The 21,129-nt window shown below is 39.6% G+C and overlaps 1 protein-coding gene across 2 annotated transcripts in view; it reads left to right on the top strand.

Annotated features, from left to right (window-relative positions):
• The window catches only part of LOC140725365 (NACHT, LRR and PYD domains-containing protein 3-like), a 51,751-nt gene that overhangs the window by 8,694 nt on the left and 21,928 nt on the right, over positions 1 to 21,129 (top strand). The window contains exons 2-5 of one of the 2 annotated variants that reach the window (XM_073040763.1): positions 1,008 to 1,081; positions 3,174 to 3,311; positions 12,529 to 14,332; positions 15,153 to 15,239. In XM_073040763.1, the coding sequence (XP_072896864.1) occupies positions 1,072 to 1,081; positions 3,174 to 3,311; positions 12,529 to 14,332; positions 15,153 to 15,239 (2,039 nt within the window). In that variant the 5' untranslated portion in view covers positions 1,008 to 1,071. Of the gene's footprint in view, positions 1 to 971; positions 1,082 to 3,173; positions 3,312 to 12,528; positions 14,333 to 15,152; positions 15,240 to 21,129 lie in introns of both variants that reach the window. The other variant, XM_073040764.1, reaches the window with a different exon arrangement.

The raw sequence follows: 21,129 nt of genomic DNA, 5'->3' as shown, positions 1-21,129 counted from the left end.
AGAGTTGTAGCACATTCGTAACACTGCGAGCAAACAAATCTCAAGGTTGTATGATTTATACATTCTTTAATAATCTACTTTGAAATCTTAAAAGAAGTGTAAGGAAGTTAACAGTTAAAAAAAGTAGTTAAAGAAGTATGAGAATATTTTGTGCTTTATAAATGAAGACATGGAAACAAAACCAAGGATTTTACAGTGAACATTTATAAAACATTTATTCAGTCACAAATGAGTATTGAGTCCAGTTCTGGGAGTCCTACATTAGGAATGTTTGGAGGCCAAGTCATTAGTTATATTTAAAGCAGAGGTTAATAGGTCTTTGATTAGTAAGGGCATAAGAGGTTATGGGAAGTAGAAAAGAGAATGGGGTTGAGAGGGATAAGAAATCAGCCATGATGGAATGACAGAGAAGACTCAATGGGCTGAATGGCTTAATTCTATTCCTATGCCTAATGTGTAATAGAAGAAGCACATTCAATTGTGCAGAAGAGAGCTGTATAAGTATCTGAGAGAAAATATATTGTAAAACCACTGGGAGATTGGGACAAGCTGGACTGTTCATAGCTGGAATCCATATAATCTTGGTAGCTGAATGGTTTCCTTCAGTGGGAAAAGATTTATGCTCCTTTTGGCTATCAGGTCATGATCTCGATGAATTTAGGTGTCCCATCCTCCTACTTCCCAACTGTATGTTCTCTAACCCAGGTTACATAAATCTAAACATTTGGCTCAATGTGGCAGCACATAGTGCACATGAGCACCCTAATACACTCAGAGATGGAAATGACAGATGAATGTATAAATGTTGCTTTATGGAACAGTTTACACTGATGTTTACACTGTTTGATGTAATTATTCTACCATCCCAACTTCTTCTCTTTTGCTTTTGATATCCTTCATTTTTTATCTTGTAATCAACTTACCAACATTTTCTTCAGAGTTTCAAATTAATTTTTCTTAAATCTTCACAGGACAGTTAAACATTTAAGTCCTTTGATGTCTTCCAGAGTTCAAAGGTGTCAAGTCAACCAACCTCTCAAGTAATTTTCTGAAACAGCAAAACCTGTAACCATGGCGGTAGGTAAGTGTACTAAATGTGAACAAAATGGAGATTTGAAGGGAGACTGAATATGACACCCCTTCTCTTTCTTTAACAGAGTGTTCATTGGAGGATATTGTCCTTTTAAAGTCTGGAATAGGTGTGATCCTTCTTTACTTGTTGCTAGATGCATCAAGAATTATGATAGAAATAATTCCCAGGTTAGATTTGTAAACATCCAGTGTAGTAGCATATGTTTCAAGACTGCTGCTGAAATTCCTACTGTACTGCATTGTGTGCATTAAGCATGTGAGAAAAGCCAAATATTCACCCTACTGTGTCTTTTAGAAGACAGAAGACAGCTGAAACGTCTCCACCCAAGCAAGGCAGCAGGCCCGGATGGTGTCAGCCCCAGGGTGCTCAAAGCCTGTGCCCCCCAGCTATGTGGAGTACTTCACCATGTCTTCAACCTGAGCCTGAGTCTCCAGAGGGTTCCTGTGCTGTGGAAGACGTCCTGCCTCGTCCCTGTACCGAAGACGTTGCGCCCCAGTGGCTCCAACAACTACAGACCCCCAACATCATGAAGACCTTGGAGAAACTTGTTCTAGAGCAGCTCCGGCCTGTAGTTAGGCTACGCTTAGACCCTCTCCAGTTTGCCTACCAGCCCCGACTAGGGGTTGAGGATGCCATCGTCTACCTGCTGAACCGTGTCTACGCCCACCTGGACAAGCCGGCGAGCACTGTGAGGGTCATGTTTTTTGACTTCTCCAGTGCGTTCAACACCATCCGTCCTGCTCTGCTGGGTGAGAAGCTGACAGTGATGCAGGTGGATGCTGCCCTGGTGTCATGGATTATTGATTACCTGACTGGCAGACCACAGTATGTGCGCTTGCAACACTGGGTGTCAGACAGAGTGGTCAGCAGCACTGGGGCTCCACAGGGGACTGTCCTGTCTCCCTTTCTCTTCACCATCTACACCTCGGACTTCAACTACTGCACAGAGTCTTGCCATCTTCAGAAGTTTTCTGATGACTCGGCCATAGTTGGATGCATCAGCAAGGGAGATGAGGCTGAGTACAGGGCTACGGTGGGAAACTTTGTCTCATGGTGTGAGCAGAATCATCTGCAGCTTAATGTGGAAAAAAACTAAGGAGCTGGTGGTGGACCTGAGGAGGGCTAAGGCACCGGTGACCCCTGTTTCCATCCAAGGGGTCAGTGTGGACATGGTGGGGGATTACAAATACCTGGGGATACGAATTGACAATAAACTGAACTGGTCAAAGAACACTGAGGCTGTCTACAAGAAGGGTCAGAGCCATCTCTACTTCCTGAGGAGACTGAGGTCCTTTAACATCTGCCGGATGATGCTGAGGATGTTCTACAAGTCTGTGGTGGCCAGTGCTATCATGTTTGCTGTTGTGTGCTGGGGCAGCAGGCTGAGGGTAGCAGACACCAACAGAATCAACAAACTCATTCGTAAGGCCAGTGATGTTGTTGGGGTGGAACTGAACTCTCTGATGGTGTTGCCTGAAAAGAGGATGCTGTCCAAGTTGCATGCCATCTTGGACAATGTCTCCCACCCACTCCACAATGTACTGGTTAGGCACAGATAGTTCATTCAACCAGAGACTCATTCCACTGAGATGTAACACTGAGCATCATAGGAAGTCATTCCTGCCTGTGGCCATCAAACTTTACAACTCCTCCCTCGGAGTGTCAGACACCCTGAGCCAATAGGCTGGTCCTGGACTTGTTTCCACTTGGCATAATTTATTTATTATTATTTAATTATTTGTGGTTTTATATTGCTATATTTCTACACTATTCTTGGTTGGGGCGACTGTAATGAAACCCAATTTCCCTCGGGATCAATAAAGTCTGTCTGTCTGTTTAGGCAACCTGTTTTGTTCAGGACAGGATTGTTTGCTGAATAACTAACAGATAACCTGCATCACTGGGGTATTTATTTTACCTGGCACCTCAGCCTTAAACCAGTCTGCATGATTTTAGCCTCCGCCAGCTGACCCTCTGGACCTCTAGAGCACATGAGTTGTCTATGGCAACGCTAGATTTAGATACTTCAATGTGAATTCCCATGTTCATACATTGAATCTGATTCTTTCTATTGTTCCAGAAGAGAATGGACTGATCAATGCGAAAATGAATGCAGAAACAGGGAGCAACATCATCTCACCAGTTATCAGAAACTCCATGGTTAACTGTATGCCAATAACAATTCATGTGGGAAATTCCTCCAATAGTGATCAGAAAGGTAATACAGCACTAACAATGCATACTTCTATCAACAACGTTTAAGGCATCAACAAAAGGGGAAGAAAATACTTACTGGGTATTATTACATCATTGTGAAGTCACAAGAAAGTTCCAAATTAATGTTTTATTTTAGATTTCAGTTTTCTAGTTTTCATCGAGGTGAGTTCTATGCAAATTCAAAATATCACAAATACTGCAAAAGTAGATGCTAAATATCTGAACAGAAGATCCTGGAAATACCCATCAGGCCAAGTGGTATCTTTGAGGAGACCAGTAGAGATAATATGGCAGGATGACAGCAGGAGGAGGATTGAACTAGAAGCAGGAATAGAGCATTTGGCCCCCCAATGCTTGTACCACCATTACATAAAATTCTATAAGATCATAATTGATAAGTTATCTCGACAATGCTTTAGTAAATCCTTATTCCTTCATTCATATCTGTCATTTTTATTGTGAAATCTCTCAGTTACTAAACCTTGATCAATCTTTAGGTGGAGAATCCCAAAGATTCACCACCCTCTGGATGAAGTAAATCTTTCTAATTTCTGTCCTGAATGGCCGACATGTTTAAGAGTGTGAGCCTTAGCTTTCGACAGCCCAGCAAGAGGGAATATCATTCTTGTATCTACTCCTTTAAATATGATATGAATTCAGTTAGGATTCTCTCATTCCTGTGGAAACTAGGCAGTCTAGTGCAAACCCACTATCCCTGCAATCAGTTTGTTGAGCCTTCATTGCAATCCCTCTGTTTCAAGTATATTCAGTGAAATCAGACTTTGCTCAATATTCCAGAGGCAGTATCATCAAGGCTCTATATAACAGAAACAAGACAGCTACTATATATTCTTATGCTCAAATACTCTTGCATAAAAAGCAAAAATACTGTTTGCTGCGTCTGCATGTCAACAGTCGGAGATTTATGTGCAGGTGTACGTGAGTTCCCTCTGAAAGCCAACACCTTTCAGTCTCTCACTAATGAAAATTGCTCCTGATAAAAACAGATCTGAAACATCAACAATTCCTTTCCTTTCACAGATATTGTTGGACCTGCTGAGTTCCTCCAGCTTGTTGCTGCAGATCCCAGCATTTGTAGTCTCCTGTCTTCTGTTCTATTAGTTCAACCATGGTAGATGACCTCACAATATTCCACATAATTTCACATGAATTTTACCTGTAACCCTGAAGCATGTCTGTATCCTTCTCACAAGTTGCACTGTCATCAGCAAATTTTAAGAATATTGCAATTAATCTTCTCATCCAAGTCTTTGATATTGATTGTGAGCAACTGGAGCCCCTCCACTGTAGCAACGACTAATCACTGCCACCCAATCTGTAGCTGACCCCCACTATCCACTTTATGTAGACTTTTCATGATTTTATATACATTTATAAAGTCTCCCCACGTCTTTCTTTTCTTGATCTTTGCAAAAAGAGCCATTCTTGTAAATCTTTTCTGACATCTCTTTAATGCTTTCACATCAATCAGTTGAGGTCAGTCAATATAAAGGTTCAGCTGACTTCACTGTTTTTATCCATTTTGCCTCTGTTAATTAAACTCAGAATTTTGTATGTCTGATTAATCAATTTCTCAACGTCCATTCATCCTCCTAATTTCTATACCTGTGCACCCCTTTTATCGTAGTATCCTTTATTATATATTGTTTTCTTTATTGTTCCTATCAAAATGTACCATCTTATATTTCTCTACATTGAACTTATTCTGCCACGCAACTACCCATTCCTCCAGTCTATTTATTTACTGACAAATCATTATTACTCAATTCACAATTCACATTGTCACCAAGTTTTGTGAAATCTGCAAACGTAGAAGCTGTGGCCTGCACAATCAAATCTGGATAACTAATGTCAATCAAAATAAGTCCAGGTTCATCACAATGACTGCATTACCCTCATCAACTTTATCTGTTGCCTCATCAAAAAATTCCATAGAATTTGTTAAACATGACATGCTCTTTGCAACTCCATACTGGTCTGCCTTAATTAATCTGTTTTCCTCCAGGTCACAACTAATCCTGGCCCAGATCAATGTTTCTAAAACATTTTGAGTTCATCCTCATTTTTATCATCAGCACTATGGCTTGCCCAATCAATATATATGGATCAAATTATTCCATGATTATTGTATTATCCTTGTTACATGCACCCCTAATTTCCTAGTTTGACCAGTATTACCACAACTGTTCATAGCCCTTTTTTTTCAAATCCCATCTGTTACTGCCATGTAATATTTCTAAACTCCACCCAAGTTTATTCTGCTTCCTGAATGAAAACCTTTAGTCTCTATTACCTTCATTCCATTCTTTCATATCAGAACTTAGTCACCTTATGCCTTCCTAGTATATTTTCTTTCTGACTATGATCATTTGCAATAATTAGCTAATTTCTAATTGTGCCATTAATTTGAATATCTTGTTAAAAGCATTGCATGTCCTCTTAAAAATATGCCTTCATCTTTGTATTTTACCCACCTTTCCCTGATAATGTTCTGTCCTTTTCTGATAATGCTCTGGTTATTGAACCCTGCACAGTTGTTTTTCCCCTTCTTGTGTACTAAATATTTTCTCACCACATTGCACCTCTCCTATCCATTTTGTTTATATCCTTATCTGCAAGTCTAGTTATTTGATTTGCCTGAACTTTATTCTAGTCTGATTCACCTGAAACTCATTCAAACACAACTCCTTCCCTATCTAGTTCTTCTGTCAATGTCCCATGAATGAATCATATTTCTCTCAGACTGGTCTTTAAACCATACATTTATCTGAAACATTATCTAGAAAGTGACCTAGATATTATTTTCTTGTACTGCTCTTTAGATTGGACCCTAAAATTAAAGGAGAAAATGCAAAGCAAAAGCCACGCACTAGATCATGCAGCATCTGTGGAAATAGAAAGTAAGTTAATATTCTAGATAAAAGGCTCTTTGTCAGAACTCTGAAGAGTAAAGGCATATTGGATGTAAACTGTAGAAACATTGAAGAAGGAATTTATAGGTCATGGAGAATATCTATAATTCATTAATAGGGGTAGTTGGAGAGAGACAATATGAACAAAAGCACTTGAAAGCTCTGAAATGAGAGTGAGCACAAAAAAAAGGCTAAAAATTGCAAATTACAGAGCTCTAAGACATGCATAAGAGGTCAGGCTGTGCTAATAGAGATGTGGAAAATGGCCAGTTCTGATACAGACAGAGATGGTGAGTTTCTTGAAGGTATCAAGCTCAGTATTGCATCTGAAAGAATGCCTAAATGAAAGATGAGGAGCTTGTCTTCAAGCTTACCTTGAGTGCTTTATTTAACAAAGTGGGAAGCCACAGATAGGTCAGAGTGCAAGTGGATGGAGAATTAAAGGGGTGAGCTGAAGGAAGCTCCATGTCCCCTTTGCAGACTGAATGCAAGTGTTCCATCAAAGCAATCACCCATTTTTTTTTCCAGTGTAGGGAAATCATATTGTGAACACTAATACAGTGAATACAGTATTGAGTGTGTGAATACAGTAGACTTCGAAAAAGTGTAAGTGAATTGTTGATTCAACTGGATCTTTAAATGGTGGGAAACAAAGACAAGAAAGGACAGGTTTTGCATCTCATGAGATTACATGAGAAACCGTGGTAAGAAGGAGAGTGGCTGATAGAATCGGAAAAGCAGACCAAGGTGTTCTGAAATGCTGAAAGTGAAGACATAATGGAATCTCTTTGAAGATAGAGTAGATTTGGAAAGGATGTTTCCTTTGGTGGGGGAGTCTACGACCAGAGGTCACGGCCTCAGGATAGAGGGACATCCATTTAGAATGGAGATGAGGAGGAATTTCTTTTGCCAGAGTGTTGTGTATCTGGAATTTGTTGCTGCAATCATTGGGTATATTTAAGGCAGATTTTAATAGATCTTGGATTAGTCAGGGCATGAAGGGATAAGGGGAAAAGGCAGGAGATTGGTTATAAGAGGGAAATGGATCAGGTGGAGCAGATTCAATGGGCCAAATGGCCTAATTCTGCTCCTGTATCTTATATCTTATGGTACCAGAAACTGATGATGATTAATTGAATATGAAGGGTGTGGAATGAAAAGTGAGCATTAGCGGAATACTTTCAATGCTCTGTGAAGAAGGGGAAGGCATGGGAGAAGAAGTTGGGAAGGGGGGAATTTATTGAGATGTAGTCAAGTACTCTTAGCTTTGGTTCAGAAAGGAAAAAGATCTCACATTTGCAACTTCTCAACAAATGAAACAATTCATGCCCACATGCAACAAAAGCTGGGCAACATTCAGTGATTTAAGATTGTTTAATAATTCAAGATAGCTTAATGTCATTTCCAGTACTCAAGTGTAAAAGAGAATGAAATAGTTATTACTCAAGGTCTGATACAGCTTAAAAAAATAAGAGAAAGAACACAATAATAAAAAACACAATAAATATAAATACATGAGATAGTGTATATACATAGACAATTTATGGGGAAATTAAGTGTTTTTGAGTCTGGTGGTCCTGGTGCAGATGCTATGTAGCCTCCTCCCTGAGGGTGTGTATGATCCTTCATGATGTTACTGGCCCTTTTCTGGCATCTTTCTGTATATATGTCCTTGATGGTGGGTAGACTGGTGCCAGTGATGCATTGGTCAGTTTTGACTACCTGTTGTAGAGCCTTCCTGTCCATCGCAGTACAGTGTCTGTACCAGGCAGTGATCCAGCTTGTTAGGATGCTCTCTGCTGTGCATCTGTAGAATGACGTGAGTATTGATGTGCATAGTCCAATTCTCTTCATCCTCCTCAAAAACTAGAGGTGTTGGTGTGCTTATCTGATTACGTGGAACATGAAATCTCACAAAAACATAGAGTCACAGATTTGTGCAGCATAGAAACAAGCCCTTCAGACAAACTCCCCGAGCAAATTAGTTTTCCTATCTACACTAGTGCCATTTACTATATCATCTAACCCTTACCTACTCAAATGCCAGTCTAAGCATCTCTCAAGCATAGTGATTGTATCTGTGCCACCACCCTCTCTGGTAGCATGTTCTAGATATCAGTTTAAAAACGACTTCCTCCTCAGATTCCCTTTAAAGCACCACCCTCTCAACTTAAATCAATGCCCTCCTGTTTTTGATAGTGTGATCACAGGAAAACAATTCTCCACATCTATTCTATTTCATGCTTCTCATCCCCTAAGCCTCTTTCACAATGAGAGAAACAAGTCCAGCCTATCCAATTTCTTCCCTTAACTAATGTCCTCAAATCCTGGCGACTCTGCACTCTCTCCATCACAATCACAGACTTCCTACAGAGTGGCAACCAGAACTAAGCACAATAACATGTGCCTTGACCTATGAAGGCAAGCATGTCAATTGCATTTGTCACTACTCTATCCACATGTGTATCATTTTCAGGGAACTGTGGACTTGAACCCCAATATCTTCCTATTCAACAGCATGCCATAAATTCCTGGCATTTACCGTGCATGTTCAATCCCTATTTGAGTTACCAAAATGCATCTTGTACTTATTAGGACTAATTTCCATCTGCCATTGTTCCACCCAACATTCCATCTAGTTGTGACCTTAGGTAACTTTCTCGCCATCCACAACACCATATACAAAAAATATTTTTCCATCACTATGCTAACTAACTTTGGTCTGATCTTGCCTTTCCAAAAGTACATATATCCTAAAATTCTAACATTTTCTAGAATAATTAAGCTCCACCGACGTAGGGCTCATTGGCCTGCAGATACCCAACTATTGCTGCACTTTTAAAATAAAAGGACATTAGCTATTCTTCCATCTTCTGGTACATCACTATTTCTGGTGAAAAATCAACAATCTGCATCAGGGTCCTAACAATCTCCTGCAGTGTTTCCTATAGCATCCTATGATAGATCACTTGTAGCCATGGAGATTTATCCACTGTTATTCATTCCAATACATCTAATGCTTTCTCCGTATTAATACTGACATGCTTCTATTAATACTGACATGCTTCAACTATCAACATACTGAACTCATTATTTTTAATCTATTTTTCCTTGATGATACAGTCCAAAAAGTTAACTTTTTTTTCTGTCTCCACATTTGCTGACTGGCCAGCTAGGTATTTCTAGCATATTTTGTTTTTATTTCCAGCATCTGCAGCACTTTTGCTTTGTCAAAGATTATCTGAAAGTTGTAAAAGGTACTTCAGGGCAGTTATAACATCAAGTGATTGCCTGCTCTCTAAGTTGCAATATTCTAAAAGCTTCCAAAGCTTTCAAAAACAGTCTGAAGGAACCATCTGAATCAAGTAGTCATGTTTTCTGAAGCTCCTGAATCTTGGTATATTTGTTTGGGTTTTTCATACTGTTGTCAGAAACGGATAAGCCTCTGCATTACTAAGACAAACATCGAATGACCTAACATTTATTAATAAGATGCTCATTTACGCACTGGGTCTGAATGGAATCTGTGGCTAAGTACCACTCTTTTACATTTGGAAAAATAGCACATTGAAAGAAGGGATTGAGTAGGACATTGTTCTTTAAACTCTGGATTATAGTGTTATAGAGCAGTATAACACAGGATCAGGCCATTTGGCCCATCTAGATTGTACCAAACTGTTATTCTGCCTAGTCCCATTGACCTGCACTTGGACCACTGCCTTCCATACACCTCCAATCCATGTACTTATCCAAACTTCTCTTAAATGTAGCAATCAAACTTGTGCCATCGCTTCTTCTGGCAGCTTGTTCCACACTCACACAACCCTCTGAGTGAAGAAGTTTCCCTCATATTCCCCTTAAATATTTCAGCTTTCACCCTTAACCTATGAGCTCTGAGTTGAGTCTCACCCAATTTAAGTGAAAAAGCCTGCTTGCGTATACCTTTAGTCTACCCCTTATAATTTTGTCTACAAAATATAGGTAATTTTGTATACCTATTTCAAATCTCCCCTCAATTTCCTATGTTCCAGGAAATAAAGTCCTAACATATTCAGTCTTTCTCTACAACTCAAGTCCTCCAGTCATGGCAATGTCCTTCTAAATTATCTCCACATACTTTCAATCTTATTAATATCTTTCCTGTAGGTAGGTGACAAGAACTGCACAAAATACTCGAATTTGGCCTTACCAACGACATATAATTTCTTTTCTTTTGTAATTTATTTTTTATTGAAGTTCATCATCAAACAAACATTTCCATAAGATGTATTTCAGACATTGTATATATATATATCACATAATCATATATATCACAAATCTCCTCATAGTATTTATCTGTGGTATACACTTATAGAAGAGAGTGGAAAGAAAAAACAAGCAAAAGGAAAGAACTATGTACAAGTAGGGAGTGATCTTTTTTTTACATCAGATTCATTGATTTGTGAGAATAAAATCAGGCCTATGAGGTGTTATGTAGTTAAACCATTTTTCCCAGTATGAATCAAATTGTTCCATAACTATTGGAGGGGGATACACAAAGCCCTATAAGACATCTTTAAATATGAAATACCCTTAGAGAGTAAGACCATATATTTTGGATATATACCTCAAGAATGGTTGAAAAGAGATAAATATTTAATGAATATACTCTTGGTGGCTGGTAAAAAGACTCTTACTAGGAAATGGTTATCACAGGAGAGCCCAACTTTAAATGCATGGATGGAAATTACAATGGACGTTTACAAAATGGAGAAAATAACAGCATCTGTTAATCATAAATGACATATAATTTCAACATATTATCCAAACTCCTGCACTAAATTCTCTTAGTTATGAAGGTAAATGTGCCAGAAACTCTCTATATGACTGTATCTACCTGTGACAACACATTCAAGGAATTATGGAACTGTATTCCCAGGTCCTTCTGTTCTACTGCAGTCCTCAGTGCTCTGCCATTCACTGCGTAAATCCTATATTAGTTTGTCCACCCAAAGTGGAACTCGTCACACTTGTCTGCGTTAAATTCCATCTGTCATTTTTCAGCTCATATTTTCAGCTGGTCCAGATCCTGCTGCAAGCTTTGAAAGCCTTCCTCACAGCCACATTAACATTCAAATCATTAATATAAATGACAAATGACAATGGACTCAGTGCTGATCCCTGTAGCACAGCACTAATCATATGCCTTCAGCCAGAGATTCAACCATCTACTACCACCCTGTGGATTTTCCCCCTAAGGTAATGTTGAATGTAATTTACTACTTCATCCTGAATGCCGAGTGACTGACCCTTCTGGACAAGCCTTCCATGTGGGACTCAGTCAAAGCCCATGTAGACAATGCCACTGCCTTTTTCTCCATGAACTTTCCTGTAACCTCCTCAAAAATCTCTAAGATTGGTTTAGTATAACCTACCATGCACAACCCCATGTTTACTATCTGGAATCAGACCCTGTCTATCCAAATACTTACATATCCAGTTTGTTAGAATCATCATCGTTGCTTTGCACCGTGTCATGCCATAGATGATCATGGTCTTATAACAATGACTGATTTTGCAAATGTTTTTGCAGAAGTGGTTTGCTAATGCCTTCTGGGCAGTGTCTACAAGATGGATGACCCCAGCCATTATCAATACTGTTTAGAGATTATCTGCCTGGCGTCAGTGGTCGCATAACTAGGACGTGATTATGCACCAGCTGCTCATGAGAACCATCCACTACCTGCTCCCATAGCTTCACATGTCCCTAACTGGGGGGGGGGGGGGGGGCGTTAAGCAGTTACTACACTTTGCCCAAGGGTGACAATGCAGGCTAGCAGATGGATGGAGTGCCTTACAATGTGTTTGGTAGAGATGTATTTTTGCCCTGCCACCCAAGTCCCTTAGGATACCTTCCAATAACTACCCACAACTGGTATACTAGTAATGATACCTTTCTTAGCAACCTAACATATAGATTGCAATTCAATGATATTGTATGTTACTTTATAATACAAAATGATTGACACTTCAGTGATTTTAAAATTCTAAATATCCGATGACACAATATGGGTGCAAAGCAAGTGGAAATATCACACTGATTTCTAATTTATGGCTGCGAAGATTAAGAATATTATGCTTTAGAGGAAATTTCTGTTGTGGGTAGTATTCCGGGTATTTTAAACTGCATATCTTACCGTGTATCAAGGCAATTTTATAGTGTAGAGTTCTAATTTTAAGATCAGCAGAAATATTGTCTACCAGGAATACAAGCAGAATGTAAAATCTTCATTCTTTTATTTATAGAAGAACTACATGAACAACTAAAAATTCAGCATAAAAAGTTCTTTGAAAAACTTGAAATCATCACAGATTATACATCCATTGCAAGAGAGCACATTTACCTCCACCAGATATTTACGGAGCTTTGGATAACTGATGATGAATTTAACAAGCTTTATAAAGAGCATGAGGTGATAGAAATTGAATCATCTTCATCTACATCTGGCAAGCCATACTTAAACTCAATGAAATGCAAGGACATTTTCAGACCCATTGAAGGGCAACGGCAACTGAGAGTGGCCATTACCAAAGGGATTGCAGGCATTGGGAAGACAATTTATGTAAAGAAATTCCTCCTTGATTGGGCAATGATGAAAGCACACCAGGAGTATGACTTTGTGTTTGCCTTTCAATTTTGTGAACTCAATCTGATGTCTGAGGAAAGGTTGAGTCTTTTGCAGTTAGTGCAACAACATTACCCACACATGAAGCAACTGAGTGAGACATATCTGGAGAATTCTGCCCGCTGCCTGTTTATTTTTGATGGGTTGGATGAACGTCGTTTTCCCTTGGAGTTTGAAAAAACCCCAGTATGTTCTGATGTAACAAAGCTTTTGCCTCTTCAGTCACTTTTGATAAATCTCATTAAAGGCAACCTCCTTCCTTTAGCATCCATTTGGATAACAACACGTCCATCAGCAATGAATCAAATCCCATCCTCTTGCATTCATAGAGTGACAGAAATACAGGGATTCCAAGATAAAGAAAAGGAAGAATATTTCATGAGAAAATGTCAGGACGAGCATCTGACGAAGAAAATTATATCTCTGATAAAGAAGAAAACTAATCTTTGGGTGATGTGCTACGTGCCTGCTTTCTGCTGGATCTTGGCCACCGTTCTGGAACATATTTTCAAGTCATATTGTGCTGAAGAATTTAAAATGGACACAATAACTGAGATTTATACCAACTTTTTAGTTGTCATGGTTACATACCACCACCAGCATCGTGGTCATGGAAAGGAAAAGACTGAGAAAACATTACAGTTGTTGCAGTCAGATCGGGTGGCACTCCTAAACCTGGGAAAACTCGCATTTCAGAACCTAAAGTCTCAAACATTTGTGTTTTATGAGGAAGATTTAAAATCCTTCAATGTTGATACTTCATCTATCTTTGGTGTATTCTGTAAAGAATATTATATTGAGTATACTGTTCTCTCCCATAAACGTGCCTATTCTTTTGTTCATGCTACAGTCCAAGAATACTTTGCTGCTCTCTATATTTTTGTGTCCTATCACAATGAGAAGTGCAACTTAATGTCATACGGCATACTGGACTGGTTTTGGAAAATCTTTACAAAGCCCACCTTATTTCAAGTTTGTAAAAGTGCCTGCAATGAGGTAGCTCAAAGTCAGACTGGCCACTTGGATTTCTTTCTACAATTTCTTTGTGGGTTAGGAAAGAAAAAGATTCAGAAGTGCCTACAAGGTCTTCTCACGCACATGCAAGAATGGGAAGATGATTTACAGAAAACCAGTAACTACATAAAGGTTCTGCTGCATCAGGACATCCATCCAGAAAGGTGCATCAACTTATTTCACTGCCTGAATGAGCTGAATGACAAGTCAGTCATGAAAGAGATCATTACGTCCATCCAGCACGGAGTGCTGAGCTCCAAAAAACTGTCCCTTGCTGATTATTCAGCATTGGCCTTCGTTCTAAAGACAACTGATATTGACAAGGAAGAATTTGATTTATCTAAATATAGAACATCACCAGGTGGCTTGAGAAGACTATCACCAGTTGTTAAATATTTTGAAAAAATAATGTGAGTATATTTAGACCAGAAGAAAACAAAGAATTATTTTATTAATTTTTGTAACACAATGATTTTAAATGTAAGGTTAAGTTCAAGCTTGGAAAAGAGAACATGCACAAACAATTTATATTTAGCTTCTTAGAACAAGGATGCTGAGTATGTAAAGCTATTGCCCAATTAAATGTTTAAAAAAGAATTTCATAGTTATCTGATCAATTTTAAAAAGTACTTCAACTTGCCAGTTGAATTTTACAGTATTATTAGTCTTGTGATTTACTTTGACATTTGCTTCATTCTAAATACTTACATTGAACTTGCTCAGACATCAGGTGGTATTGCAACACATTTCCTTAACCTGTCAATTGTCCTTTCATTCCACGGCATTGTTCATACTATAGATCAGACACTTTTGCATTCTGAATATGAACATTTCAGTGAATTAAAACTTTCAAGTTATGGTGCTCATTGGCACAATGGGTCAGCTATTGTCCTTACACATTTTGGATCGTGATAATACAGCTGCTATTGTGTGTACTTTGCTGCTGGGTAGAACACAGGGAATGGACATTGTCCTTTCAAACTCTAAGTCACTGAATAGCACACTGAACTGGGATATATCAACTTGCACCAGTTTTGCACAGCCCATATTTGAAAAATAGGACAGAGCAAGTTAAATGTAAGTCTGCTTGAGCATCAGCCCATTGGTCCAGAACTCAAACTATTCATAAGCAATGTAATAAGAAAGGGAAAAATTGGTGCCCGTGCACTTTTCTTTGCTGCTCTTTTCTAAAGGTTATTTATTCTATGTGACCTGTCCTTTGTCCACCAGGTTAAGAGGCAGTGTTATGGATGAGAAAATGATTAGTGCCATCGGTGCTCTCCTGCTCTCTGATAAAAATGAAATCAAGGAGTTATGGTAAGCAATAATTTGACTGTAAAACCTTCCATGAATTACTCTAAGAACACATGAACCAGTTATAGTTTAATTGTAAGTCTTACTTCGGTGGCTATTGTTTATGAATTGTGTGTAAACCAGGCTCATATTTGCTATACTACGAAGAGAATACTAATGAGAATATGTTCAGCTTCTCACAAGGATGTAATTGATACTGTGCTGCTGTTTAAAGAAAAAGCATGGATTTAACAGCCAAAACTTACTTTTCAGCCCCGAAGACCATAAGACGTAGGAGGAGATTTAAGCCATTCCGTCCATTGAGTCTATTCCACCATTCAACATGGTTGATTTACTTTCATTCTCAGCCCCATTCTCCTGCCTTCTCCATGTAACCTTTGACACCCTTACTAATCAAGAACCTGTCAACTTCTGCTTTAAATATACCCAAGGAGTTGGCCTCCATAACTGTCTGTAGCAATGAATTGCACCAATTCACCACCCTCTGACCAAAGAAATTCCTCCTTTTCTTTATTTTAAAGGGACGTCCCTCTTAGATTTCTCAAATTGCTAGCTATGCACAATGGATACTATGGAGCATTCTATGTACATGCAAGTTATTTCATTTTCACAAAAAAATAACAACATTTGAAACCCCTTTTCACCAGGTGTCTCCAGAGACACGGCTCATTAGCCCCTTGCTAACAGCCACTAGCCTCAGCAGTGAGAAAAACATCTTTCTTAGACTCCATACATCTACAGACATGTGAGGTTGGCATGTCTCACTCACCCGAACCCCAATCTGTGTAATTTACTGACCCCATCGGCAAGAAATAACAGACCATACACCGCATCCAATTAAAAGGAAAGTATACATATGAATGTTAACTTAACCAAACAGTTATTAAAAAAAGAAAGAAGGAAAAATAAAGGGTGCATCATAATTAACCCAGTCCAAATGTGCACATAAGTTGGAGCAACACACACACAATGCTGGAGCTCAGCAGACCAGGCAGCATCTGTGGGGAAAAAAAGTACAGTTAATGTTTTGGGCCAAAACCCTTCGGCAAGATGTAAGTTGAAGCTCATCTTGAAGTTGTCTTTAACTCACTCACGCACTGGACCCACAGTCTGCATGAAACACACACCTTCCGAGTGTCACTGGAAATCCATCTTGTTGTTTTAGCATGTACAGACTTTTTTTTTCTTGTCATTATTCCCTAAACAATATAGTATAACAACTATTTACATAGCATTTACATTGTATTAGGTATTACAAGTAATCTAGAGATGATTTAAAGTATACAGGAGGATGTGCATAGGTTACTGCGGATCGGGAACTGAAAAAAAAAAGGAAGTTCTCCAAGTCGGAACAGGTATATCTGGTATTATTTAGCGCCAGTTAGTCAAACGATTGTCTTAGTATATAGTATATATTTTACCTTTCTATGCATATAAAACACTTAAGAAATTTATGTATTTCAATAATTAAACCACTGCGTTGCTTAGTAATAGTTGGAGCTTTCATCGGGGCAGGGCCTTCACATGCTCCATTATTCTCACTTTATCCTTTAAAATTGTTCCAATTGTTGACTGACTGTAGCCTAACACTTTTCCAATGACTGATGGCATTCCACCTCTTTCTGATTGCTTTATTATTTCCACTTTATTTTCAATCGTGATTGTTTTCCGTCAACGGAACTGAAACACTACGGGTGGCGGGTCCCAAGCTCTGCCAGGTCCTAAAGTCCAACCACACTGAGACAGGTTAAATAAGGTCCAGAGCTCCACCTGGTCCTAAAGTCCACTGTGCTGAGACAGGTTAAATGAGGTCCGGAGCTCCGCCGGGTCTTAAAGTCCACCGCATTGAGACAGGTTAAATAAAGTCTGGAGCTCCGCTGGGTCCTAAAGTCAGCCAACTTGAGCATCCACTTTTTTTGGTTGCCACAAGGGGTCCCGGAACCAATCCCCCCGCGGATAAGGAGGGCCGACTGTACCTCACTACAGGGTACAAACCTCTGTTTCCAACCCCCCCCCCACCCCCGTTTCATCATAGGCCAGCCTATATGGGAATTTCCTGACTCTTTGAGACCTCCTTATCCCATCTTTGGCTCTTCCAACTTCAACCACCTCTTGTGACCTTCCTGTCTACTAGAAAGTGCCTCCTACTGTCCATCACTTGAGTCTTCCAGTGGCTCAGGTTCCCCTGCTCCATGACTGAACTTAGCATCCTTCAGTTTAAGCAGGTTCTGCCAAACACCTTCACCTCCGCTGGTGCTAATCGGTGAGGCCTCTCTTGGAAAAGGGTGTTCTAAGTTGCTTTAATAGTGTGCAAGTAGTCTTTGGAATAATCAACATCAGACTCACCAGTAGAAAAGGCATTTTTGTGTCCCAACATCTTCTCGGTTAATCTCTTTATCCATTCCTGAGGCAGTCCGGCAAATTTAGGGGTTCCTGTCACTAGTTACTCCTCCAGGATGTAACATGGCAGGTTTAGACTGGGAGGACCACAGTTCCTCGTTTCTGCTCATCATCCTGCTTAGGAGGAACCTTTTCAAAAGCAGCTCTGAACACAGGGTTAATGGACAAGGTTTTCAAAGTTCTGTCCATTTCTCTTCTTGCATGCTCCCACGAGCCTCCTCACAGCGGAGGTATTTGTTCCCACAAGAATGGAAACTCCACCCTTTTCAACTGGATCCGGGCAGACCAACGTAGGTGTGTCAGTTGTCTCAGTTACTCCAACATCTGCTTCCGAAAGCACCAATTTCAACAAGTAACCATCATATGAGTACTCATCAGCACCAAGCCCTTGACTGGCAAGGGCATCAATGGTAAATGGTCAAATAACTGGTAGTAAAAGGATCTATAAGTAACTTGAGAAACTTGTGTCAAGTGTGGCTCTAGCATAAACACCCTCAATCCATATGGACATCAGAGCTAGGTCCCACTTGGTTCTTCAGGAATACTGTTTTATACTTCAGTATTTTCCTTGATACACTGATAAGAATGCATCCTCTGAAATGTCAGCCTGTTCCTTTACTGAGTCCCTCTGGTGTTTTACCTCTTCTTCACTGTTTGATTAACCACTGATTTACTTTCCGAAGATTTTCCTTTTCTTCACACTCCTACTTGAAATGTCCATCTTCTCCACAGTTGTAACAGAAAATACTGGTCACTTCCCTGGGCAAGGGACACTGCTCAGTGGCAGCCCTCGCCTTGGTACGTCCCACAAGTGGGTCCGGCTTCTTATCGACATTGTGGCATGTCTGACTGATATCATCTGAAATATCTCTGCCCTCAGATCTTTCACAATATCCTGCAAAACCCCCTCTTGTGTGGCTTCAGGGGTTGGTTTAGCAACAGAGGCTACTACCGAGGACTTTGCCCTGCTGATGAAGGCCTCCTGCTCCTCCATCGCGTCTTCCTCCTCTCTAACTTCTCTGTGTAACTCGGTAATAGATGTAGGCGGGCACATCTTGCGGGTCATTTGAATACGTACAGCAATTATGCCCTTCACAACTTACTCCATCTTCAAGCAATTTCTTTTATACAGTTGAATGCTCCATTTGTGGAACAAACAGTGCAGCAGTTTCTCCAACCTGAAAATATAAGCAGAAAACTTCTCTCCTTCCTCCCAAAATGTGCGCCTAAACTTCATCCTAAGATTGCTTGCACTTTCCACAATGCCTAAAGCATCTTCCAAAGCTTGCAGGTAATTAGCTGATGTGGCTAATGGATTTTCTGTCTTGAGGAACCTCACTATATCAGCTGCTGGGCCCTTTAAGTTCTTTATCACTCTCAGTTTTTTTTATATTATCTGAGCATTGCTATTCATTCAGTAACTGAGATGGCTGCTCAGCTTAAGCCTCATATTCTACTTGCCCACTGTGTGGGATTGACCCCAGAGAACAATCCCAGCCTGAAAATAACCTCAGCTCTCTGCAGATATACGTTGGCATTTATCAACCAGTGATGTAATAATCAAAACAAGCTCAGAATTTAAATCAACTGCTGAAGGATTTATTAGACTTTTCACTTTCCCCAGTGGTACCTGGCAGCTCCACTCCCATCACATTATTACTAGTCTGAACTAAGTCAACATCTTTGTCCGCCATTTGGTCAAACTGTTTTTCCATAATCACAACTTTCCCTAATACTTTAACAGCGCTTAAAGCCCTAATCAACAATTCATCTGGGCCACGGGTAATCTCTTTGAATCGCACAAGTGCTTAATCCCTGCAGTGTCCATAACCACATATCTTAATCACTTTGCTTTCACACAAATCCATTTAATCAATTCTTAAGGTAATTACACAGTATTCAACAAATTCAATCCGTGGATGATAGTCCCCTACAGTGAGAAGCAGCTTGTTAGCCCCTCGCTGACAGCCACTGGACTCAGCAGTGAGCAAACCACCTTTGTTGGACTCCATATGTCTCAGGTTGAAATGACTTGGGTCCCACCAAACCCATGAGTTTGGGATGTCTCACCCACCTGAACCCTAATCTATTTACTATCCCCATGTAACCACCCATTGGCACAAAATAACAGTTCATACACTGCATACAATTATAAAGAAAGTATTATGAATGTTAACCAAACAGTCACTTAAAAAAAACACAAAAGGGTCCAACATAATTATTCTAGTCCAAATGGGCACATAAGTTGCTCATCTTGAAGTTGTATTTAACTCATGCACTGGACCAATGGTGTCATGAAAGCCATACCAGCTTCCAAGTGTTGCTGGAAATCTGAGCAACACACACAAAATGCTGAAGGAGCTCAGTAGGCCAGGCAGCATCTATGGAAAAAAGTACAGTAGATGTTTCCGGCCGAAACCCTTTGGCAGGATTAGAAACAGGAAAAGAACACTGAGGGGTAAATTTAAAAGATGGGGAAGGGGAGAGAGAAACACCAGGTGAAAGATGAAACTTGGAGGGGGAAGGATGAAGTAAAGAGCTGGGAAGTTGATTGGTGAAAGAGACAGAAGGCCACGGAAAAAAGTAAAAAGGAAGAGGAGCACCAGAGGGAGGTGATGGGGAAGCAAGGAGATAAGGTGAGGGAGAGAAAAGGGGATGGGAAATGGTGAAAGGGGTTGGGTTGGGAAGTAGTACTGTAAGTTTGAAGAATCGATGTTCATGCCATCTGGGTGGAGGTTATTCAAACAGAATATAAGTTGTTGTTCCTCCAACCTAAGTGTGGCCTCATCATAACATTGGTCTTTCCATTTGAAGCCATTCATCTGCACTAGTGTCTTTTGCAAAAACCTCTCTACCCAGCGTTCTCTAGAACCTTCTCCCAATTCCACCATTCTGATTGGCTAACACAACATTCCTAAGTTGAACAACATAGCTCCTTATCTCTAGCCCAACCCCAAATAGGCTGAAAGCAGAAAAAAACTGCTCTTACAGACTGCTAAAATGAAATACCTACAACACAACAGTAAAAATCTTTACCAGAGCATTACACATTCAAAAATTAAATACAGAAAGCTATGAGGAATAGATCCATCCCCACAGTATGGCAAGTTACTTGACTTCAGGTGGTGCAGTTCTAGTTCATTATGTTGTAACTTGTATGCAACATTTCCTCTAATTTTCTTCTACAGCTGCACGGCCAACCATTGCTCTGAGCAGGAAATTTTTACATAACCTGAAAGCTGTGTGACACTTTAAGTGTTTCTTTTATATATAAGATTGATGCTATGAATATTTAGAATGAAAATTGAAAAGTCCCATACTTTTGATTTTGTTTATTAATTGAAGGGTTTAATGAAATACAGAACAAAGAAAATCTTTCATGTTAAGTAAGCTTTTGCTCATCTGTCTTTATTACAAATCCATTTCACATCTAGATGAAAAATATGTCTTAATCCTCATTAGATCATCTAAATGTTCCACTTTTAGTCTGTTA

This window comes from Hemitrygon akajei, chromosome 3, assembly GCF_048418815.1.
Source record: "Hemitrygon akajei chromosome 3, sHemAka1.3, whole genome shotgun sequence".
NCBI classification, from domain to species: domain Eukaryota; kingdom Metazoa; phylum Chordata; class Chondrichthyes; order Myliobatiformes; family Dasyatidae; genus Hemitrygon; species Hemitrygon akajei.
Note: the sequence above shows the minus strand (reverse complement) of the source record. Positions and strands in the feature narration are given on the sequence as shown.